Raw genomic sequence first — 25,695 nt, 5'->3', positions numbered from 1 at the left:
GGGGGCAATGGAGAAGATGAACATGATAGAAAAATCGGGAAAGTTCTAGACCATGTACATAAAGTCAGACCTAAAGTGAATCCTCAGAAATGTAATTGCATGCTGAAAGAAGTTACTTAGGTGAGTCATTTGTTTACCAGTTCTGGCTTACAATCAGATCCGTCTAAGCAAGCAGCAGTTCTTAAGATGCCAGTTCCAGAAAATGTCACATCTTTACAACAACATTGGTATGGTCAAATATTTAGAAAGTTCATCCCAGACTTGAGTGAGCTTTCAGCACCTTTATGTGAGTTCACATGCAAAAATGTAAACTGGTCATGGTTGGAGCAACACAAAAGAGTATTTGACATTCTGAAACAGAAAATTGCCAGTCCATCCACATTGAAATATTCTGATGTTCACAAATCAGTACATATTTCATGTGATGCTTCAAAGTATGGTCTTAGCACAGCATGTCTTAGGAAGGCATACCAGTAGTCTATGCATTCAGAACTTTAACACAAACAGAACTGCAGTATGCACAAATTGAGAAAGAGCTTTTGGCAGTAGTGTTTGCATGTTCGAAGTTCCATGATTATATTTATAGAAGACCTATTCAAACAGAGACTGATCACTAACTAACCTCTAGTAACCATTCTGAAAAAGCCAGTCCACATAGCCCCAGCACATCTGCAAAAAAATTATGTTAAAATTGCAAAGGTACAATTTCATTCTTGTGTATACAAAAGGCAAATATTTATAACTTGCAAATGCTTTGTCAAGAGCACTCAGACAAAGAAGAGCAACATGAAAATGAGAAACAGACTTTGAAGTCATGGAAGTCAGAAATTTTTTGTTGTCAAGTCTTGATGAGCTTAAAAATCACATAGCTTCAGACCCAATTCTCCAGAAGCTAAGAAATGTTACCAGTCAAGGATGGCCAGCAGTATTTTCCTTATGTTGGAAGATGACTCATCATGAAGGGTCCAAAAGTGGTAATTCTTAAGGCATTACAACATGAATGCATCAAAATCATGTATCGTGGTCACCGAGGAGCTGATTCTCTCAAGAGAAGGACAAGAAGAATAGTATTTTGGCCTTCTATGTCAAAAGATTTAAAGAAGGATACTCTAGCATGCTCTATTTGTAACAGTAATAAACAGCACCAACAAAAAGAACCACTTCATCTAAATCAGATTCCTGAATTACCATGGTCGATGTTTGCTACTCATATTTTTGAATGGAATGGTCATCACTAATGTTAGTAGACTCTGGAACTTGTTTGAAATTGACCTTCTTCCTAACTTAAAGTCCACCACTGTCCTTACTAAGTAGAAGATACATTTTTCTGTCCATGGTACTCTACACAAAGTCATTTCTGACAGTGATGCACAGTTTATGTTAGCATTTCAAGAAATATGCTGAATCTTGGGACTTTATCCATGTTAATAGCAGTCCTGAGTAACCACAGTCAAATGGATTAAAGAGGGAGGATGTAGGTCATTGAGTGTATTATATCTAGACCACTGTAGCTAGATACCATGTGCATATAAGCACTAAGCACGTACAAGATCAGTGCCATTTTGTATAGTCAGAGTGAATGCAGGCATGCGAGGAAATGCACATGTGAGCATGTATGAAGTAATAAGCAAGTCACTTAGCATATGTACAATGTTCCAGTTACTGTTCCTGATGTGTTTATGTTGAACCCATACACCACTTCATCTCATTTGAACACACAAGACAAGCGACATGGGGCTTGCAACTTTCAACAGTACACAGCAATAGATTCTCTGCCACTATGGTAAGCATTAGGCACCCCATGATTGCCCATTGTTGGAAAGAAAACAATGCAAAGTGATCATATTCCCAAAAATCAAGCAAAATGGTGCTTACATAGGCACCATGCATAAATGCTAACGCTCATTGTACTGGATACATGGACTGCATGGTGGCTTTCATATTGATGCAGAAAGTTGTGAACAATCTTACCATAACAGTAGAGGTACTTCTCTTCACGGTTGCAGTATTCACTCCCTCCCTCCTGCCCACTTTTTTCCCAAACTTTTTCTGTTGGGAACATCTGTCTTGGCTGAGGGTTATTTGCCCTTCTCCTTAGTCATCTCCTTTTTCCTTGGATCTGCATTTTCTCTTTCTCCTCCAGTAGCGCTAGTTCTCCTGGGGCACTTTAGTTCTGAGTTTGCAGCATCCATACATTACCTTTTTGCCATATGCTGACGCAGGGAGCATATGTCTAACATACAACACTGATCAGAATTAAAGGCTTTGGTACACTGGTAGGACATATGGCTATCCTTGGTAGAAGATCCCAGAGGTTATGATTACTGCAACTGTGAAGGGAAGGATACTTACTTTTATTGTAAGATTTTTCACAACTGTACTAATCTTGTTCCGTATCACTGTTTCAGTATTCATAACCTATGGGAGAGTACAAAAGATACTGTAAGGAAAGGGAGGAGGAAGTCAAGGAGGAACCCTTCACAAACCCATGAAGAATAGCCTTGATAAAACCAGTCCTGGCTCCGGAAATGACATCCAACTTGTAATGTTTGGTGAAGATATGCACAGAAGATCAAGTAACAGCTTTAGGATGGAAATGGTGTCCAAACCCCTGAAGAAAGCCCCAGAAGAGGCCATTGCCCTGGTAGAATGGGCATGAATAGAAGTAGAAAGTTGTTTGCCATGAAAGGAATAACAAAAAGTAATCCAGAAGGAGATGGTCTGCTTAGAAACTGCCAAACTCAAAGTCCTAGCATGAAAAGAAACAGAGTTGTGTAGATTTATGTATAGCACTTGTGTTGTCCAAATAACACCCGAGCTGTCTATGAAGATCCCATTTGTGTAGAACCTTCTCACCAGCAAATTGCGGAGAAGTAAAAATGGAAGGAAACTGGATAGACTGATTTAGGGGCAACTTGTTGACCAACTTGGGCATAAAAGAAGTATTAGTATGCAGAGACACCAAGTCCTTATGAAAAATCAAAAAAGAGAAACCCACCATCAGGGCTTTGAGTTTAGAAACTCTCTTGGAAGAATTGAGGGAGAGCAAAAAAACAGTCTTCCAGGTGCAAGGTTGCAGAAAAGCAGCAGCAGGTTCAAAGGGAGCCTGGGTCAAATGCTCAGGAACAAAATTAAGGTCCCAAGAAGGAGTGACAGGCTTGTTTGGGGGCCTGATGTGGAGAATGCCTTTCAGGAATTGTTTAACCTCAAAAATGAGAGGCCAATAGAGTATTCAAAAGCAGACTAGCAGAGACTGCTGACAAGTGAACTTTGACAGAAGAATATACTAAGCCAGCAAGTAGCAGTTCACACAATTAAGAGAAAACCAAAGGACCCCCACTGTAAAATGATCCTGGTGAAGCTTAATATGCCAAACAAAAAATCTCCTCCATTTAAGCATATAATGGATGGCACAATGGTACAGCGGTTGCATTGTCACCTCACAGCAAGAGTTTCTCCGGTTTGATTCTCAGCTAAGATGCCTTCTGTGCAGAGTCTGCATGTCCTCCCTGCATTTGTGTAGGTATCCTCTGGGTGCTCCAGTTTCCTCCCACGTTACAAAGACATGTATTTAGAGTGTTTCTCCCCGGGCCTCCACTGAAAATTGGCTCATTCTAAGTCAGACTTTCCTGGTAAACAAATGTTAAATAAATAAATATATGATTTTCTAATATTGGGTTTCCTGGCTTCTGCAAAACCTTAAGCACATCCTCAGAGAAATACCGTTGGAAGAGGATTAAAATCCTATCATCCAAAGTGTCAACTGAAGAGTGGAAAGATGAGGGTGAAGGAGAAACCCCTTGTCTTGTGTGAGAAGATCCATTTGGTGAGGTAACTTGTGATAATTTCCCCTGGCCAGATGAAGGGGGGTGGGAGCTCTGTCTGGACCAAAAGGGAGTCACCAATAAGATGTTTTGTAGAGTCCTGTTTGATCTTGTGTAGGACCCTGGGAAGAAGAAGATGGGGAGCATAAAGGAACAATGGTGTCCACCCTGCATGACACAGGAAATAAGGAAGCTGTCTGTTCAGAAGAAAGACAAAGATGATCCACTTGAAGGATACCCCACCAATGAAGTACATCCAGAAATACCTCTCTGTGAAGCATCCATTCATCAGGTTGTGCTCTAGACCTGCTCAGAAAGTTTGCTACCAGGATTTTGCCATGAAGGAATGTAAACTGCCGGAAGAGCATTCAGATAGCTAGATCCCAGGCCTAAAAGGCTAGTCTGCAAAGAAGATAAGACCTTGTGGCCCCCTACTTGTTGATGTACCACATGACGGTGGTGTCTGTATAGACCCTTAAAGGTCCTGGGGACCAAAGGGAGTGGAAAGCCTGGACAGCAAAAACAGGGCCCGCATCTGTCAGATGTTGATGTGATCCCATCACTGATGAGGGTGTCAAAGGTTCTAACCCCTCATACTATTTGAAGCAGCCCCCCCAAACCTGATCTGAATCATCTGTAAGAGCTCCTGAGATGGAGCATGAAGCTGGAAAGGGATGCCTGGATTGAGAGATATGTGTTGAATCCACCACTGAAGCTTGAGTTTTAGACAAGGAAGTAAGGGAAATGGAAACTCCACAGGCTGGTAATGCTGAAGCCACACTGACCACAGGTACCACTGAAACCTCCTCATATAAAACTTGGCAAAAGGGATCAATGTGATGGTTGAGGTCATGAATCCCAGAGTTCTCAGAAATTCCCTGGCAGGTATTAGAGACAGAGGAAGTAAGGACTGGAAGCATATAGTTAGAGACACTACCTTTGAAGTAGGCACAAAGGTCAGCATTAAAACAGTTTGCATCCTGCATCCCAGGAAGATGTGATCCTGGGAGGGGTACAGGACAGACTTTTGAAAATTGATAGTGAAACCCAGACTGTGCAGTAGGAGCCTGGTAAAATGCAGGTCCTGCAGGAGCTGGAAGGGGAGGGAGGCTGAAAGAGCAGAGTGTCCAGATAAGGAAATATCTGTACTCCTTGAAGCCTGCAGAAAGCTATGACTGGAGCCAGGCACTTGGTGAATACCCTTGGGACTGCGGACAAACCAAAGGACAAAGCAAAGAACTGAAAATGAAAGGATAAGACAGAAATGTAATTACTTCTTGAATAGAGGGTAAATGGAAATATGAAGATGTGTCCTTCAGATCCAAAGAAACTAGAAAGGCTTGAGGAAGCAAGAGGAAAAACAGTGTCTGGAGGGGAAGTATCCTGAAGGTGGGTACCTTGAGGAAAGTAGTCAAAATAGAACGATCTAGAATAAGCCTTCAAGATTTCTTTCTGAGGACCAGAAGCATCCTGGAATAAAACCCTTTCCCCCTTATGGCCTCTGAGATGGGTTGAATAGTGCCTAATCCAGCAAACCCCACAGTACCCCTGCAAAATGGGGAATTTAATCCGAAGGGGGTTGAGAGGTGACTAAAAAGCGGGGAAGAGACTTTCAGACCATGAAATAGCTTTTATGGATGATTGAAAGAACCCAAGAGTCTGGGTTAATCTGTTGCCAAACAGGGAATGACAGGGAAATTCTGAGTCAAGGGAACCTAGCTGAGGGAAATGGAAGGCAGAATTCAGATGAAGGCAGATTTGCCCTGGAAGAAAACTTTTTGAGGTCTCAGCACCTGAGTTTTTTTTTTCCAGAAAAACATGCATAATGACTTTCTTACCTTTGGAGGGCTGATGAGGCTGTCTAAGAACAAAGGCAGTTTTATCAGGATAATTCCTCTGAAGCATAGGAATGACAGCAATAAAAATCTATTTAAGGTTCTTCATGACCTTGCTTTAGTCCTTTAAGGTCTTAAATTAATCTCCCACTGGAGTACCTAAAATATTTTGATTATCAAGGAGAGCATCAGGAAGCTTAGCCTTCATGTCATCAGGCAAAGCCTGAAGATGAAGTCACAAATATTGTCTCATGATAGAGCCCAAACCAGCAGCTGTAGAGGAGGCATCAGCAGCATTCTAACTGCACTGGGTGGAGTGATGAGCCACCTGAGATGTGAATCCCACCAAAGAAAGACCAGTGGAATTAGCTTCAGAATCTCATAGGCCAGACAGAATCCTGCCCACTTGAGAAAAAAGGGATAACATATACCATGTCATGCAAGTCTGATAGTTAGTGGCACAAAATGCCAGGATGGAAGAAGTGTAGACCTTCTTTCCTGTCCTCTCCATAGCTCAACTATCCTTGTCTGAGGGAAGAAGCTTAGGATAAGGCAAAAGCTGAGAAGGCTTATAAGCAGAGATAGAGACCACAGCAGGGTCAGAAGAAGGACATTAATAAAGAAACATGAAAGCCTCAGGCACCTTATAAAAATGGTCAGGGGCAGGAGTTTGGAATCGGGGGCCAAAGAAGCAGAGGTAAAAAGTATCCAAAAGAGCAGTTAAAACAAAAGAAACAGCAGAAGCCTTCGTCCCTGTGCAACAACTCATAATATATTTTCTGGATGTCAGAAACTTGGGAGCAGTCTGACAGAGCCATAGTCCAAGAGTGATGCATTTGGGAGGAGTAGTCCAAGGAATCTTCATCTGAGTCTGATTTCTCATCCAAGGAATTAGGTAGCCTAGATCTTTCAGAGGTAGAAGAACAAGAATGTGCAGGAGCAGACACCCCCCTAAGGTGGTCTCAAAGTCATCAGGGTATTAAACAAGCCCTGAGTAAAATCCTGCCACTCCTGCTGAGGATCCTTGGGAGTGGGAGAAATGTGCTTACTCTTCTGTCTTTTCTTAACAAACTTCTGTGGTTCAGAAACCTGTTTTGACTCAATCAGGGTACCAGGCACTTCCTCTCTACCTAAGATCTGGGGAATCCCCCTTGGGCCTCTCAGATATGATCAGCCATGGCTCTCTATCCAAGCCCACATTGGACATTTGCAAATCCTTGGAGTAAGTGTGAGAAACTGGTTTCATGCCGGCCTCCAACAGGGTCATGCAGAGAGAATGGATGTAAGCACTGGACGGTCATCAGGGGTATCATCCACCTCAAGGGAGATGTTGGGCAAGGCTGCACAGCGGAAATATCAGACCTTGACTTTTTAAACTTTTTTTTAAGAAGTGGTTGTACCTCAGAGCAGGTAGATTAGGCCATGGTACCCTGGGCCAACAACTTGAGATGTTGGTTCTCATGATAAAGGGAAAGAGAAGACAAGATGGCTCCAAACAGTCTTCTGCACAAACTCCTGATAAATAGAACACTGGGTGTGGTTGTAAGAAGCACCTAGACAAAACAAACACATGTCATGATGATTTTTATGGGGAATCTACCTCTCACATTGACATTTCCCTTTCTTGGATGACATGAACTCTCAAAATGCACTGCAAAAGAAAACAAAAAGGAACCTGAATGGGGTACTTATCTGCAAAAGGCTTAATATACCCAGCACAGTGAAGGGCATTCAGACCGATGTACTACTTTGGTGTTCAGACTCCACAAAGAAGTTCTAAGTTTGGAGCATCCGTATATCACCTTTATGCCTTAAGCTGACTCAGGCAGCATATGTTTGATGAACAGTGCTGATCAAATGATAAAGACTTTGGTATACTGGTTGGATGTAGGGCTGCCCTTTGTTGGAGATCCCATAGGGTATGAAAACTGCACCACTGATGTAGAAGGACATCTACAGTACAGTATGTGCATATTGGTGACAATGGAGGTGCATTAGTTTTATAACAAATCAGTTATATTGGCATACAGACCTGGTACTCCGTATGTCAAAATAAGAGACACTATGGCAGGCCTCCTTATCTGTAAAGTTATGGGCAGCATCTGCAGGGAAGGAAGTAGACATTTTATATCCTATTCTGTGTCACTGGAAATATGAAGCATAGACATGCAATAGTCTGTGTGCTGTACATTTACCAGGTGGTGTTCTTGGGTGCCTTTGCTCATGTTCAATCAGTTCTTTCAGTAATTTAGGATCCTTCTTCCTCACTGCCCCTGACATGTCATCTGGCATGGAAATTGTGCAAAACCGATTTGGAATTAGGGTAATACATACCTTACAGAGAGATTCATGTCCCTCATTCACCAGACTAATGCAATGTTTGTCCTACCTTCAGTCATGTGATATAAAATGACGGGTCTACTTCACTTGACCTAAAACTCATTTGACTGACATCCTTTTGACAGACACCGAATTGACCTAAAATTCATTTGACTGACAACTCATTTGTCTGACTCCCATTTCGCCAATACCTTACAATGCTGAATTCCAACATACTAAATCTTAAACCATAGACAAGTACACTTAACCCTTTTCAGAACTTAGCAACTACTTACTAACCCTCTTAACAGAAACGGGACAATGTACAACCAATCTAGGTGGGGGGGCTATGCCCCCCACACCCCCAGTGATGGGGACTGTGCCCCCCACACACCCCTAATTATGTATACTAACTCCAGGATCACAGTACAGTGGGGAAATGGGCATATACCTTTAACTTGCCTTACAATACTCTACACGCTGCCACTACTGCTGGGAACACACAAAACATTTGCCAAATTACTGTAGATACTTCCCATAAAAATGTAAACAGAAAAACCCACATTTAAAAACACTAAAACACTACTTTCTAAATTCTATCTTGTGATATAAAATGTAACTATCTGAATTCTAACAGCACTATAAGTTACAGTAATTCTTTTTATCACAATCCAGTCACAATGAAGGAAAACCCATAACAAGTCTATGTCTTACATGTTGGTGAAATGTGAGTCAGTCATATGAGTTTTAGGTCAAATGAAATTTAGGTCAATTGGATGTTGGTCAAATGGGTGTCACTCAAATGAGTTTTAGATCAAGTGAAGTAGACCCAAAATGATGCAAGGTCTCTATGTGCAGGAACATGAAAATGCAAGTACATCCATTAACTAGCACACCTGTCAAAATCAGCTTTTGAATGGTGCATTTCATAGTGTAGCTTTGCTAAATTGTGTTGTGTTTAAAATGTGTGTGTGTGTGTGTGTGTGTGTGTGTGTGTGTGTGTGTGTGTGTGTGTGTGTGTGTGTGTGTGTGTGTGTGTGTGTGTGTGTGTGTGTGTGTGTGTGTGTGTGTGTGTGTGTGTGTGTTTGTGTGTGAATGGGTGCCTTCTACACTACATGTCTCATATTGATCCACTTTTAGTTTTGTGTGTTGTAGCACTCTATGCATACAGATGGCATGCAGCTTACAGGTAGCACAATTCATAAAGATTTTGGTGCTATAAAGCTCACTGGGTATGCATGTAAACCAGGCAGTACTGAAACCTCCACCATGGTGTGTTATTGTGCCTAGATGTACACAGTGTTTTGTGGACTCTGGAGCATGTCTGTCATATGCTCTACATAGTACTGTACTGTACTGAAAAAAAAAAGAAATTAGCAGAAAGCAGCAGAAGTTTTCCTACTGGTTGCATATTTCTGTCTGCTTGTAAAACTCTGCATGGGTATTTGTCCAGTCTGTCAATGACTTTTAATATGGTTTCTTGCTTTTTCTCCAAATCTTTTGGGTTTCTAATACAATGACAGGAATGGACCCCATTCCTAAGTCAAAGTACAATTAATGTTCATGAAATCAGTACTGTTTCACTCTTTGATGTCAGCCAAAAGTGCTCTTCACAGCACCCGTAATGTGCCCAGTAATGACTCCTTCTGCAAATCGTATGGAGTTACATGTATTGGCAGCATATTTAAATAGGATTGTAGACTCTCTTTTATAAGACCCATTGCTCCTACTTCTATTGGAACTATTTGGGTATCTTTCTTACACGTTATTCTTGTTTCTGCTTGCAAATCCTGATATTTTATTACTTTTAGTCTTTCTATATGCAGGACAGTGTAAGCAATAGGTGTGGTGATTTCAATAATCAGTGCTACTTTTGTTGTTCTTTTACTGGACCCAATGTGAATGTAGCCCACTGTCTTGGGCTGCCAATATTAACCTTTCATCTCTGATTTAAATTCACCTCTCCTTAACCATTTCTGCGTTCATTCCTGATCAACATGAGGTTCTTATACTTGCAATTATATTTATGCTTTTTCCACATTTCTTGCCTTCTCATCTGGTCCTTCATCCTATATTCTTTCTTTTACTTTTTTGGAGCATTCAGTTGCTGCCTGATCTGCTTGATTTTTATCTGCTTCTGGTTTGATTTCCATTCCTGCTTGGCGCCTATATGCTTCTGCTCATCTAAGCAGGGAAGTCATCTTAGATTTATTCTCCTCATGTTTCAAAACTTTCACTACATTTGGGTCTTGTGAGGTCAGCAGATACAATGGATATAAAACGTTTACACACCCTTGTTAAAATACCAGGTTTTTCTGATATAAAAAAATGAGACCACAATAAATAATTTCAAAACTTTTCCAACATTTAATGTGACCTATAACCTGTGCAATTCAATTGAAAAACAAACAAATCAGTAGGGGGGAAATTAAAAAAATAACAAATGTACAATAAGCTGGTTGCATAAGTGTGTACACCCTTAAACTAATACTTTGTTGAAGCACCTTTTGATTTAATTACAGCATTGAGTCTTCTTGGGTACATACCTGCCATCAATTAAACAAACTCTGATTAACCCCAAATAAAGTTCAGCTGTCCTAGTAGGGTTTTTCTGACATTTACAGCAAAAGCCATGTTTCGCAGAGAGCTTACAAAGCATCAAAGGGATATCATTGTTGAAAGGTATCAGTCAGGAGAAGGGTACAAAAACATTTCCACAGCATTGGATATACCATGGAACACAGTCATCAAAAAGTGGAGAAAATATGGGACAACACTGATGTTACAAAGAGTTGGATGTCCCTCCAAAATTGTTGACAAGACAAGATAAAAACTGGTCAGGGAGGCTGTCAAGAGACCTACAGCAACACTGAAGGAGCTGCAGGAATTTCTGGCAACTACTGGCTGTGTACTACATGTGACAACAATCTCCCATATTCTCCATATGTCTGGGCTATAGGGTAGGGTTGCAAGACGGAAGCCTTTTCTTATGCAGAAAAACATCCAGGTCCAGCTAAAATTTGCAAAACAATACATCAAGTCTCCCAAAAGCATGTGGGAAAATGTGTTATGGTCTGATGAGACCAAGGTTGAACTTTCTGGCCACAATTCCAAAAGGTATATTTGGCGCAAAAACAACACTTTGCATCACAAAAAGAACACCATCCCCATGGTGAAGCATAGTGGTGGCAGTATCATGCTTTGAGATTGCTTTTCTTCAGATGGAACAGGAATTTTAGTCAAGGTGATGGGAATTATGAACAGTTCCAAATACCAGTCACTTTTGGCCCAAAACCTTCAGGCATCTGCTAGAAAGCTGAAAATGAAGAGGACTTTCACATTTCAACATGACAATGACCCCAAGCATACATCGAAATCAACAAAAGAATGGCTTCACCAGAAGAAAATTAAAGTTTTGGAATGGATCAGCCAGAGCCCAGACCTAAATCCAATAGAAAATCTTTGGGGTGACCTGAAGAGGGCTGTGCACAAGAGATGCCCTCGCAATCTGACAGATTTGGAGTGCTTTTGCAAGAAAGAGTGGGCAAATATTGCCAAGTCAAAATGTGCCATGCTGACAGACTCCTACCCAAGAAGACTGAATGCTATAATTAAATCAAAAAGTGCTTCAACAAAGTATTAGTTTAAGGGTGTGCACACTTATGCAACCATCTTATTGTACATTTTTTTATATATATTTTTCCCCCTAACAGATTTGTTTGTTTTTCAATTGAATTGTACAGGTTATAGGTCACATTAAAGGTGGGAAATGTTTTGAAATTATTTATTGTGGTCTCATTTTTTTTGATATCACAAAAACCTAGCATTTTAACAGGGGTGTGTAAACTTTTTATATCCATTGCTTGTGTGTAGTAGTCCCACGACATTGAATCAGTTTCAAGGAGGCCCATCCTCCTTCAGAATGGGGAATATATAATCTGATATTACATGATTTTTATAAATCATTTGGTGAGCATAAAGCATCCTTTTTGTTTTCCTATTTAATCTATGCAGCATGTTTTTGGGCCAGTCAATCACTCCAAAACTGTAAGTAAGGACAGGAAAAGCAAATTGTTTTATAGCTTGGATTTTTTCCTAGATGTCAACACTGTTTGCAGAATTAATTTAAGTCTTCTGCAGTACTCCTTACTAAGTTTTATTTGCATTTGTTAATGTTTTATAACTGATCCTTCATCAGCTCACAAATATTTATACACTCCCTCTTGCTCAAATTATTTTATATGACATTCCTGGCCCAAACTGACGTTTTCTTGGTGCTGCAGTTTTAATGCGTTAAAGGTTGCTTGCTTTTGCAAATTTATCAAGACCAAATTACATGCTTTTATCATCTGAAAAAATTTTGACAACTTGCATTTGTGCTTTCCGTTCCTCGTTTGATGAGCTATACAGTTTCAAATCATTGACAAAGAGAAGTCTTTGCCAAATCATAGCCATAATCTAAGTTGTTAAGTAGACAGTTAAATGGATTAAGGGCAAGGCAGAATAGCAGCGTTGACAGTCACCTGGAATATCCCCATTTGGATTTTTATCTCTGGAATAATAAATTGTCCTTTATCATGGCTTAATTGCAAAGTGGTCTGCCACTGTTTCATGGTCACTGTAATGTAATCGATCATTGTAGGGTGTATCTTATACATTTTTAAGCATGAATGTGGGATACGTGAAATGCTTCTTTGTAGTCAATCCAGGCCATTCTTAAGTTCTTCCCCTTTTTACAGTCCTCCATTATGACTTCATTTAACAATAAATGATCCTTTGTTCCATATGACTTTCTTTTATTGCACTTTTGTTCTGTTCCCATAATTGACTTTTCTTCTAAATGACTATAAACTCGGACGGCATCAATTCCAGTGTATAGTTTATATGTCCCCGGAAGGCAAGTTATTGGTCTATAATTTTTAGGGTCGCTTGCAGGTTCACTCTTAACTAGGAGCATTGTTATTCCTGTTGTTAGCCAGGTTGATATCTGTTCAGGGTGAGCATATAAATAATTCTTAATCATGGCTAAATCTTCATGCAAAGATGTTAATACTTTTAACCAGAAGTTAGATACTGCATGGGCCTGCGGTTTTCCAATTAGAGGCTTTTTTAACTTTGTTTCAATCTCTCTGGTTGTTACTTCATCCCATTATATATATCCTATACCTTTAAATTTCTTATTCTTTCTTTTACTTCTTCTATCCAATTAATATCTTTGTGATGTTACACATGATCTTCATAGATACTGCTCCAAAATGTATCTATTTCTTCTTTTTTTGGTGGTCTTTCAATTCATTTTATCTTATTTCCCAAGTCTCTGTAAAACTTTCTTGGGTCATCAGTAAATTGCTTATTTTGTACTTTTCCTTTATATTTGTCTATATATTTTATGTTTTTCTGACTGTGCTGAAATTTTTAGTTTTTTATTTGCGATAGTGCATGATAGATCCTGATCTGTTCTAATATTGCACATTGTTTTTATCATGTCTATCTTTCTGAGTATTTTTCTTGATCTGTTCCCTCTTCTATACTCTTCTAATAGTGACACTTCTTGTCTTAGTTGCTTTATGTTTTTCTCTATTCAATATTTCCATGATGGTATTCGATTTCTCCCCCTTTTCTCCTTCACTACCCTATTGTAGTAGAACGTTATCAGTTATTAATTTAGCTGCACAGTAATATATCCTGTTTACTTCTGTTATATCGCATGAATCTCTACGGACAGTTCTAATTACTGTGTTCACATGCTTTAGCAAACTTCTGATGTTTTGGGTTTTATTAACCTTCTGCAGTCTATTTCTTTCATTGATCTTAATATGTCTATCTATGTCTATTAAATCAAGCAACTCTTCTCTTAGCTCGGTTTCTTCTCAAATGAGTAAGCATTTTTTGTTTTGCATTTCCTGCGGGCATTCTATAGAAAGTTCTATTACATCTTCCTATGGCACTTTCTCTTCAATTTCATCCTGTGCCATCTGTTGCTCTGTTACATGAGAACTCACTGGCCTATCACTCCTTAGCATGAACTGCATCAGAGTTTTCACAGTTTCCTGTTCCTTCCCATGCTGTCCAGCTTCAAGTGGATGTAATTGGCTAGGCTTAAAATGGGCCACAAGGGCAGTTAGCCTAGTACTAATCTATAAACCTAAGAAGGCTCCAAAATATTTTCATATGGCATCTGCCAGTTGCTTCCTATTCCACTGGTTTCCCCTTAATTTGGAGTTCCATTACTCTGTCCTGTTGTGGTGTTTTCTGAATTAGATTTTTTTCACTGAATCCTTCACTTTGGAGGTACTTCATGACCTCAGTTTCTATTTCTTTGACTTCTCCATTACTGATCTCCTTTTCTACTTTTCCTTGTCTTATTTTTTTGTATTGTAAAGTTTTCCATGTCTGGATTCCCTTGCCTGTATTTCACTTCAAATACCTTTGGTGCTGCTCTTTTTGTATTGAATAGTTTTGCTTTCTCCATTGCATAGATATTACACCATATTAAATCTCTCTTTCTTTCCCATGTCCATATTTCTTCTTCAGATGTCTCCTGATCTTCCTGTTTCGCCTTACTTTGGGGACTCGTTCCATCATGCTGTGATGTAACCTGTATTAAACCTTCGACTTCAAATCCTTCACTTTGCAGGCATTCCATAACTTCAACTTCTATTTTTTTCTACTTTACTAATCTTCTTTGCTACATTCCCTCTTTGTGATATTATTTTATTTATTGTGAAATTTTCCATATCTGAATGTCTTTCCCTGTATTTCCCTTTGAATATCTTTTGGGCTACCTTCTTTATGTTGATTAACTTGGCTTTCGCCTTTGCATAAATATTGCATCATATCAAATACCCCTTTCTTTCCCATGTCCATATTTCTTTTTTATGCTTTTCAAAAATATCTAGGCTTTGTTGTTTACATTTTCATGCTTCTTCAGATGCTTCATTTTCCAAACAGATCAAATGTCTTGATCTATATACTGTTTTTAAAACATCTGTTGTATTAATGACCCCACATTTTTATTTCAGGCTTCTCACAGTTTTTCTTGCAGAAGTATTTTTTTTTCCTCTAACTTATCTCTTAATCTTTTTGTATATCTTGTATCTGGAAATTCTAGGCTTTTTGCATAATAGCAACAATACATAATTTCTTTCTTATCCTCAATAGTCCACTCTGTCGTCTTTATGGCTCTTCTTTGGCCTATCAATTTTTGTGATTTCTGTGGACTGCTACTTCCTTCTACAACAGGAGGGGTATCCTCCCCCTGGGCCTGGCCTGGCCTGGCCCCATTGTAGGAATGTTTTCATATTTTGAGGATTCTACACTGTCATTTTTTCCAATCCTGGCACCTGGCATACAGGTGAGCATGATGGATATGAAGTCGTATTGTGGACATGACTGCATGGTCACAAAGAATAACGTGAACACTACTGTTTTATATATATATATATATATATATATATATATATATAGATATAGATATAGATATATAGATATAGATATAGATATCACATATGACTGTAAATGTTGCATTACTTCTCAATAGCATACTACACCACACAATACATAACACATTTCTATATTTTTAGTGATGGGGGATAAGAAAGATTACTTTTACCCAATGGCAGACAAAGGTTCTCCTAAACACTATTGGGAGGGATGATGCCTTCTTGATGGTTTGTGGAGACATCCACAAGGACAGATAGATGTGGTATGTAGGAATCACTTCAGATGGAAATACAATTGGTGGGTAGGGTACAAGTCATACGGAGGTTAGATGAAAGGTCAGTGTTATGAAGAACATGGTGTAGAGGAGGGTTGTAAACATAAGGGTCGTAGTACACATAAGTGTCATATTGGACCAGGGAGGTAATTCACCAGAGGATATGCTTTTCAATGCTGAGAAAAAGATGCTCCTGGCCTTTCTGTCCAAAGTTTCACTGACCGGTACCCCAGGTGGGATAGACATCATACTGATGATGCATCTGCTTGCTGTAATGCTGCATTTCTGTATAATATCACATGGTAACAACTATACTACTTCTGCAGCAGACAACACTACCAGAAAATCTGGAACTGACCCTATCCATGGACCAGTCCATTTACTTCTTGAGACAGCCACACACCTGTGCAAGCTGTATATATGTATACTTAAGCACTATTATTTTGTTTTGGGTGGGACTGAGGCCTGTCTAACACGTAAATGTTACAAGTACAGTGGCTGTCTCCTCTGCCTCACCTGAAATTTTCCATGATATACAAAGACGAGACAGGAGCAGCAGGGGTGCATGTAGCACATCTGCACCTCCAGGCCAGCTGATGCCATGCTGGCACTCAAGATAAATCAGAAGATCCAGCTGCAGATGGTGGCAGATTATGCCACCATGGGCAGTAACAGTGATGGTGGAGATGATAAGTCCACTTAGCAAGTAACAGAACAAGGCAGAAGTAGAGCATTCTGGAGCGGGAACCAACAGGTGGATGTGATCTGGATGAACTCTCATGTATAGTCATGCATAGCTAGGGCACACCATTGTGTAGATTTCTCACTAGTATTCCAGATGTGGAAGTCTTATGTACAGTGTGAGCTTTTGTAGCCAATCTCACTTAGCATCACTTCGAATATTGGTAATTTATTTTCTGAAAAGGCAAGCAAACGGCATTGAAACTGCAACAAAGGTAGGCTAGGTCATGTAAAGGAAAAAGATACACAGCTGTATTTCTGGTTCACAATATATATTGCAGATGTGCTTGGATTTTTACAAAATTATCAAAAACACTGGTAACCAAATTACATGAATGTGTATGTGCATGTATTTCCACTGGATATAAAAGTCATGACTATCTCCTTAAGATGCTAGGTACAGCCCTGTCAGGTCTTGTATACAGTGACCTGTGAATCAAGCCCCAAGATTTGCAGTGAGATCATAGTGACACTAGAATCTAGCATTATTCCTCTGGTAGATAGTCCCATCTGGATGGCTTAACTTTGGAGTGTACCTGTTAAGTTGGCTGCCTGGTGCTAAAATGCAGCATTTTACTAACTGATCCTATGTGTGGTAGTTTGGGTACATGTGTGTTTGTGTTAAAGATGTGGCAACAACTTTTTTCTTCAAGTGTGCCTATAGTATATTCCTAAAATACTGAATTAGTACCACTGGCCATCTCACCAACAATAATAAATAAAACATACAACATTTAGGAAATAATAAAAGTATGTTTATTTTATTTTAATACCAAATCAGACAGAACGACAGAGAGAGAAAGTGAACAGAATTCTTGTTGAAAAAAGTCAAGGTGTAAAAACTCCACAGTCCATAATTTGACATATAGTTTTTGGCCTTTCGTTGAAGGTAGATACAGATTCTAATTTCTGAAGAACCTCTGTGCCCTCTATCAGCTGCCTGTAAATGATAAAGAAAGAGTTTTCATCACATGATCACTACAATAAATATTTCCTTATTTAGTATACCAAACGACCCTAACCTTTGTCTGAATTCAGCCCTATGTGGCATCTTTCCTCTGCAAGGCTCAAAGGAAACAAGCCAGAAGAGACCACCATATTTGCCCATATCTTAGCTTCTAAGCTGTCTGTTTGGTACTGGCCAAAGAAAAAAAAATAGTGGCCTCAGAGAATTAATAATGAGACCTTTCAATACCCATGGGTTGCACAGCACAGAACTGTCACCAGTTAATATCAGACTGTTTTATAAATACCGGCACAGTAATGGCAGGCCCCACTGTAGTGTGAACAGAAACTCTCCAGGTTAACTCTCTGGTACAGAGGCATGCTCATCATTTCAGTCATTAATATTCAGAGTTCAGCAGCAGCTGCAAGTATTGTAGTAGAGTATCTGCCTGAAATAACTTAATGTCTCCCTTCAAAGCTGAGAAACAGCTGGCATGCAAGTACCACGGCAAAAGCTATAGAAATTGGTGCCTTTGTTTTGCCAGTAGAAAAGTCCCACAGCATGACATAGGGGACAAAATTATAAAATAGTTCAAAAGTCAGTGTAGTTATTGTGAAATCTTTTATTTACAATAAGCAATAAATGTTATGGTTTAACTAGAAATTGGGGAATCCAATTTTCCCAGGAGAAGGACTTAGTCTTTCAATGCTGCCACTAATGGGGGAGTGTTGTAAAAACAGATGCGTGTAGAAGATATGACTGTTGGAGAAAATGCTACTGAACAAACTGCTGGTATGTGCATATACTAGCAGTGTGCTTGTTGCATAGGATAATAACAACAGCTGTGTGAAACAAGAACAATGGTACTTATACAGTGCTCCAGGCAAATCATAACTACATGCTATTTAGTATCATGCCAACAAATTCAGCAAAAATATTGATGTCCTTCCTGTGATCTTTTGCTTGGGAGCAGATTGTCAGGGTCTTTAGCTAGGCCAGGCCACATCTACCCTAGGGCAGGTACAGTGTACCCAAGTTCCATGCCACCAAAAATAATGGGTTAAGGTTTTCCCAGGATTATCCCACAACTGACACTAATACATTATACTTGCAATGCTAGCAAGTAATAGGGATGGTGGTGGTTGCAGGAGGAGGGGGCTAAACTGCCAGAATATACTGCAGTACAATGCATCATTCAGTATGTCTGTTTCAAACAGTCATGCAGACATTGTGTGTTTCAAAGAGAAAATCCACATTTATTATACCAAATAAAAATAAATAAATACAATTTTTAACTACTAAATTTACCCATTCATCTGTATTCCTGCCTTACTGTGCTGTTATCTCCATGAAATGCCATTTGTGATACTGAATTCTACTGAATCACTAACATATCTGCAAAAGGTGGGCTTTTTCTCTACAGAATATGAATGTCAAAAGTATTGCGTATTGCTATTTGGCCACATCTGTTCCTGCCCCTAATAAGAGTCACTACTACACATTACTACTGCATAAAAAGAAGTTATGTCTTACCATAACGTTCCATCTGTGTTATAGATCTTTGTTCATTCATTACAGTTAGGACCTCTGTTCTGTCATTGGAACTGATACAGCTGTTTTCCAGCTCGCGCAAGCCAAAAACTCTCACTTGAGACCTACCCATAATGCCCCCCTCCTAGTTACTCCAGATCAAGTTTGCCCACCCTAGATAAAAGATGTAGTAATAGAAAAGATAGTAGGAGGCTCTGTCTGAGCAAATACCCTAACCAGGAGTTCCTAAAGTACATCAGGATTCCAGGCAGGGGGAAGGAGGGCAGGAAGTAATGAATGAACAAAGATCTACAACACAGATGGAATGTTATGGTAAGACATATTTTTATCTGATGTTGTAAATCTTTGTTCTTTCATTACAGTTGGGACCGAGTCCCCAGCTACTTGAGTCCTGGATGGCCCTAAGGAAGGATATTCCTGAGCACCATAGAACCAAAAGATGCTTGTCCCCCTGGAGGTCAAATCCAATTTGTAAGGAGATATAAAGGTATGGGGTCTTGCCCAAGTGGCTGCTGCACATATGTCATCCATAGAGGCTCTGGAATAAAAAGCTACAGAAGTAGCCATAAAGCTGGTAGAATGAGCTTTTATTCTGGAAGGTAAGGATAGCTTATTCTGTTGGTAGATAAAGGTAATGATGTCTCTAAGCCAAGAGGATAAAGTCACTTTGGAAACATGTTTACCCAATCTGGGTCCTGAAAAGGCCACAAACAATTGATCTGTTTTTCCTGAAAGATTTAGTCCTGTCCAAATAACAACCAAGCTGCCGATGCACATCAAGGATGTGCAAAAGGTACTCCGCTCTATTAGAATGCTGAGGGAAGAAAACCGGCAGGTCAATAGATTGGTTAATGGAAAAGCCAGAAATGACCTTGGGCAAGAAAGAAGGGTCAGTACGAAGGGACACCCTATCCATGTGGAAGATTAAGTAAGGACTCTTGACACTCAAGGCCTGCAGCACGTTTACTCTTCTCGCTGAGGTAAGTGCTACTAGAAGTATGGTTTTCCATGGCAAAAATTTCAAATCACATGAATCAAAGGGTTCAAAGGGAGAACCTGTGAGAGACTGAAGTACCAGAGTCAAGTCCCAGGGTTCTAAGGGGGGCTTGACCGGAGGTTTAACATGTAATACACCCTTCAAAAAGGTCTTGCATAGGCGGTGTGACATAACTGAAGAATTATCAAGACCATTATGAAAATTGGCGATAGCTGCTAAATGTACAGTGATCACTGAAGCTGAGGTTCCTGCATGTAAAAGAGTAGTCAGGTATTGTAGGATCTTTTGAATAGGCATAGATAAAGGGTCTACGTTCTGGTCTTTGATCCAAATAGAGAACCTAGTCCATTTACTAGAATAAACTTTTCTAGTGGAAGGTTTGTGTGAGGCCAGAAGAATTTCACGAACAGGAGATGGGATGTCAGGCAGCCTGGCAATCATTGGAAGTGGAGGAACCAAGCTGTGAGCATGAGACTGTGCAGGTTCGGATGAATCAATCCCTGAGGATGAGATAACAAGTCCTGGAAATGATCCAGAATCCATGGGTTGTGAATCAGATGAGGCCATAGAAACAGGAACTAGACTTGCCGTGGCCAGTAGGGGGGCAATAAGGATCACTTTGCTTCTCAACCTCTGAGCTTTCTGGAAAAATTTTGGGATGAGGGGAGATGGGGGAAAGGCATACAGAAGACCCAGGGGCCAATCATGCATTAGGGCGTCTCTTGGTGGTTCCTCCTTTGGGGGGATCAGGGCAAAATAGCTTATGCATTTGTAGTTTAGAGAGAAGCAACAGGTCACAGCAAGGCTTGCCCCAGTGCTGGAAGATCCGATCTGCTGTTACAGGGTTGAGGGAACCACTCGTGAGGCATCAGGATATTCCTGCTCAGATTGTCCGCAATAAGGTTAGAACTCCCAGGAATGTGCGTTGCTATAAGAAAGTGGTTGGAAACTATTGCCCAGTGCCAAATCCTCATGGCTTCTTGAAACAGGGGGTAAGACCTGGTTCCACATTGCTTGTTGACATACCAGATGACTGACATGTTGTTTAACATAATTGCAATGGTCCCCGAGGGAAGGGATGCATGGAACTCTTGCAACACTAAGAGAACTGCCCTCAGTTCCAGGACATTTATGTGCAAGTTGGCCTCCATGGGGGACCAGGTGCCTTGGACAGTCTTTCCCTGGAAATTCCCCCCACACCCTAACAGTGAAGTGTCCGTGGTCACCGTGACCATGGGCTGGGGAAGACAGAAAGGTCGACACCAAAAATTTGTTTGTGGCTTCATCCACCATAGCATTTCTTCCTTGCAACGGTTTGTAAGGCTTATCATGTGGTTGAGTGGGTGAGTTAGCAATGACCATTTTGCAGAAAGGAGCCACTGCAGAATTCTCATGTGCAGTCTCATCAGTGGTACTAACATAATGGCAGCTGCCATGGAGCCTAAGAGTTGCAGTACAAGACGTGCTGGTGCATAGGTCTGAGGAAGAAGGTCTTGGATTTGGTGTCTTATTTTTTCAAAAGCCTGTGAAGGGGGGGAGAAGCTTGACAGGATGTTGTGTCAAAGACCGCTCCAATAAATTCCAGTGTCTTCATTGGGGACATTTGAGATTTGTCTTTCTAGATTGTAATCCCCAAGCGGAGAGCGAGAGCTTGAGTGTATGAGAGGCTGTGGACTAGAAGATTCCTGGTCGGAGTGGTAAGGAGACAATCATCTAGATAGGGAAACACCAGGAATCCTTGTAGTTGAAGATGAGCTATCAAAACTGCCATACATTTGGTGAACACTCAGGGGGCTGTTGAGAGACCGAATGGCAGTGCCCTGTAGTGATTGGCTCCCAGCCGGAGGTGGAGAAACCTCCAGGAGTGGTAATCCATCTTTATGTGGTAGTACATGTCCTGGAGGTCTATAGAGCACATCGAGTTATCCCTCCCTAGGAAGGGAAGAATGGACTGTATCGTGACCATCCGGAATTTTTGAGGTTTGAAAAATTTGTTCAATAGGCTGAGATCCAGGATTGGTCTCCAGTCCCCTGTCATTTTTGGCACTAAAAAAAGGAGCTCGAGTAAAACCCAGATCCTGTCTGATCTGGTGGGACTGGTTGAATGACTCTTTTCCTTAGCAGCTTTTCCATCTCTAAGGCTGCTAATTCCCTCTGATTGGGTGGTACATCGGGAATTCGTTTGACAGCTCTGGAAGTTAAGTCGAAAGGTATATGGTAGCCTCTGGATATTATTCTCTGCACCCAAACATCGGTAGTAATAAGATGTCAGGCTGGTAGATGCAGAGAAAAATGACCCCCAACAGCTTCCAGGGGGAAGCAATCGGGCCGCTGCATAAGAGCGCTGGTAGGGTCTGCCGGAGAAAGAATCTCTAGCTCCCTGGTTACACAGACCCTCTCTATCCTGAAAGGGATGTCTTCCATATGAGTTGCCCCCTCCGCCCCAGGGGGGATTATTCACCACGAGTGTCATGAAAAGATCCTTGGGATTTCTTGAACCACATTTTTCCTCACTTCTGGTTCCTGGAGTAGCACCTCTGGGGGTTTGAAAGGCGTCTGCCCACAGCAGACAAGGTCTTTCTGTCTTTCTCACCATGTGTAAGTGTGTCCAGATTCAGTGACAGGTGCATTGACGAAGAAAGATTTAAAGGGGTCTGCGAAGTCACACAACCGCATCCAAGCATTACATCTCATAACAACGCCTGATGTGGCAGCTTGAGCTGCCCCTTCGGTGGAGTGAGATAAACGCATCAAGGGGTTCGAGATGGATTCAAGGGTAGCTAGCTGTGAGGCGACAGTATCACACACCTCATCAGACAGTACCCCACCAAAGAGGAAAACATTTCAGAAATTAGGTCTCTTTGGAGAAGAGTAAAGTGTGCCAGATAGTTCAGCGACTGAATGGTGACTGTCACTGAAGCATAGGTCATTTTCCCTAGTCTGTCCATGGTACGGGACTCTGGAGGATGGACAGTGGAACTATCTTCTGCCAGTTCCCTCTTGATGGCTGCCGCCATGACCACAGAATCAACTGTCAACTGCTAGGACCAGTGGAGCTGGTCTCCAGGTGTAGATAAAATTTTTGTCTGGCCTCCGAGGGACAGGTTCTGCATTGTCCGGGGCCTTCCATGCATGCTGCACAATGCATTTAACAAGGTCATCTGCCAGTAGGGTCACCCAGGAAGCAGATGGCCAGGCACAGAAGGCCTGCAGGAACACCAATTCCTCAGAAGATGGGTTATAGGACTTCCAGTCTCCCCACAGCTTGAGGATTTCAAGAATGTCTCCGAATGAGATGTCATCTGGGGAGACCGTGGGGACCCTTCCCCCTCATCACAATCAGTGTCTTTGATGATAGATTCCTCTGGTGAGTCAAGGTGCTTCCTCTTGCACCATTTCTTCAAGGGTGGCTCCCCAGTGGGATCTTCTGAGGAGGACTCTGGAGAAGGGGTTCCCTTCAAAGAGGGTTCTTGTGACTCCCATGCCCAGGGCCTTGAAATCGAGGGCTGGGAGAGGAGCAAGAGAACTGGAAGCCATCTGAGCCATGGACATAGACTGTGCCAGTGAGAAAATAGGTGCTGGGCTAGATACAAAGGTACAGATGGTCCAAGCACTGCTTCGGGAGAGCATCAGTTCCACTGGAGCTGATGCAGCAAGGATGGACGGTGCTGACAGGGTAAACATTGCTGTCGGAACTGAGACAATATGCACGAGAGGTATCTTGTCCTTGGCAGGTATTCGAGTTTTGGAGCTGATGGAGCCAAAGAAACTGTCAGCACTGTGGCTGAGGATGGTGCTGAACCAGGTACAGTCATCGGAGCCGATGTCGGATCCAAGGGCAACACCGAAGTCAGTGGTGCCGAGGTCAGAGACGAAATAGGGGGGGGATATCATGGACGGCACTGAGGGAGAAGACACAAAGCCTGGTGCTGAAGAGGTCTGTGCCGAGGAAGCATGGAGCCGACTCGGTTCCATAACTGACGGAGATGCAGGAACCGAGTGAATCTGTTTGCCCATTTGTTTTTTTGGTCTTTGGAGGGGGAAGGCCTCCAACCCAGATAGAGCCTCCGAAAAGGGTGCCTTGAGTAATCCATTTTTCCTTATGTTTTTGTGGTATTTGGAGGGGGTGAGAACCCCAACCCAAATAGAGCCTCCGAAAAAGGTGTTTTGAGTAATCCATTTGTCCTTATGTTTTTTTGGTATTTGGAGGGGGTGAGACCTCCGACCCAGATAGAGCCTCCGAAAAAAAGGTGCCTTGAGTAATCCATTTTTCCTTATGTTTTATGGTCTTTGGAGGTGGTGAGACCTCCGACCCAGATAGAGCCTCCTAAAAGGTGCCTTAAGTAATCCATTTTTTCCATATTTTTTTGGTCTTTAGAGGGGGTGAGACCTCCGACCCAGCTAGAGCCTCCAAAAAAGATGTCTTGAGTAAACCTTTTAAGATAAGTTTATTATTACGTTTTGCTAGTGTACAGTTACTAAAACTAGCACAAAAGTCACAGTCAGCTCTAATATGATCCACACCCAAACAGCAGACACAACGAACATGTGTATCTGAGTAAGGCATCTTACGTCCACACTTGTCACACTGTTTAAATCCCAACTTAGCTTTGTCTGACATAGTAAGGCAACAAGGCTATCCTATAGAAAAAATAAGGGAGAAAATACCAGTGATGTTAATACCACTAGTAGAAAGAAAATGCCTGTCAAAGACAGGAGAGAGGGACAGTACCAATAAAGATAAAAAATTAAATTACCAAGGAAAAGGGTAGGAAATAGGCTATGTTATAGGCGACAGTAGGAAATAGGCTATGTTATAGGCAACAGTAAGAAAAGGCTAACAACTAAAAATTTAATAATTTTGAAGAGAAACTGCCTTAAAATTAACAATTTTTTACTTAGCTTTGAAAGATATGGCTAGCACGTCTGACTAGGAACATGGCAAATGAGATCTGGAGTAACTAGGAGAGGGGCATTATGGGTACGTCTTAGCTGAGAGTTTTTGGTTTGTGCGAGCTGGAAAATGGCCGTATCGGTTCCAAGGACAGAACCAAGTCCTAACTGTAATGAAAGAACAAAGATTTACAACATCAGATTGATATTTCCCAATGGAAACAAAAATGTAAACCGTCTACTTCTGGGTACTGTCTGGCAGCAAATGACATGCACATATTGTCCTCAACTGCAGGCTGTAGTCTAAGACAGTATACTACTGGAATGCTACCACTGAAAAACATTTAAAAATATTACTAAGAAAACAGTGTTTCTAGGTATTAGGCTAGATGTTCTTCGTGTTTCACTGTTGCAGTCATCACATTTGGGTTATCTGCCTGCAGGTAGCCCTCAGTCAGCCTGAATACCAGAGTCTTGGGATTTCTGCGTCAGATGCTGTTGCTTTTTCCATAACGTCAGGTCATCAGGGGTATAAAACATGCAGCCGGCGCCATTACATTAGCTTTTCTTGCCATGCAGTGTCTGAAGCAGAGGCAGTTTGCAAGTGCCGGTCGGCCGCCTCCTGACATTTTCGTTTTTCGAGTTTCAGACCTGAAATCTTCTAAAAGATAAGTTCCCCATTGGGAATTCTTTTTTTCTTGATCTAACCAATGTCAGAAAAAGTTAATAATTGTCTTGCCTGTGGTAAGTAAATACCTCACAGTGATTTTCATTCTTACTGCATCACCTGTTTAAGCCCAGACCACAACGTTCCTCACTGTCATTTTTGTGCCTTGTTCAATGCCCAAACTATTCATCATCGGGCTATTTTT

At 41.1% G+C, this 25,695-nt stretch overlaps 1 protein-coding gene across 1 annotated transcript in view; it reads right to left on the bottom strand.

The window, feature by feature from the left end:
* Positions 1–17,169: 17,169 nt before the first annotated feature.
* PPIL6 (peptidylprolyl isomerase like 6) overlaps positions 17,170–25,695 on the bottom strand; it is a 544,036-nt gene continuing 535,510 nt past the window's right edge. The window contains exon 8 of the mRNA XM_044066841.1: positions 17,170–17,376. Within this exon, the coding sequence (XP_043922776.1) occupies positions 17,265–17,376 (112 nt within the window). The 3' untranslated portion in view covers positions 17,170–17,264. The remainder of the gene's footprint in view (positions 17,377–25,695) is intronic.

Source organism: Protopterus annectens, chromosome 1.part0, assembly GCF_019279795.1.
Source record: "Protopterus annectens isolate FY-2018-M chromosome 1.part0, PAN1.0, whole genome shotgun sequence".
NCBI lineage: Eukaryota > Metazoa > Chordata > Ceratodontiformes > Protopteridae > Protopterus > Protopterus annectens.
Note: the sequence above shows the minus strand (reverse complement) of the source record. Positions and strands in the feature narration are given on the sequence as shown.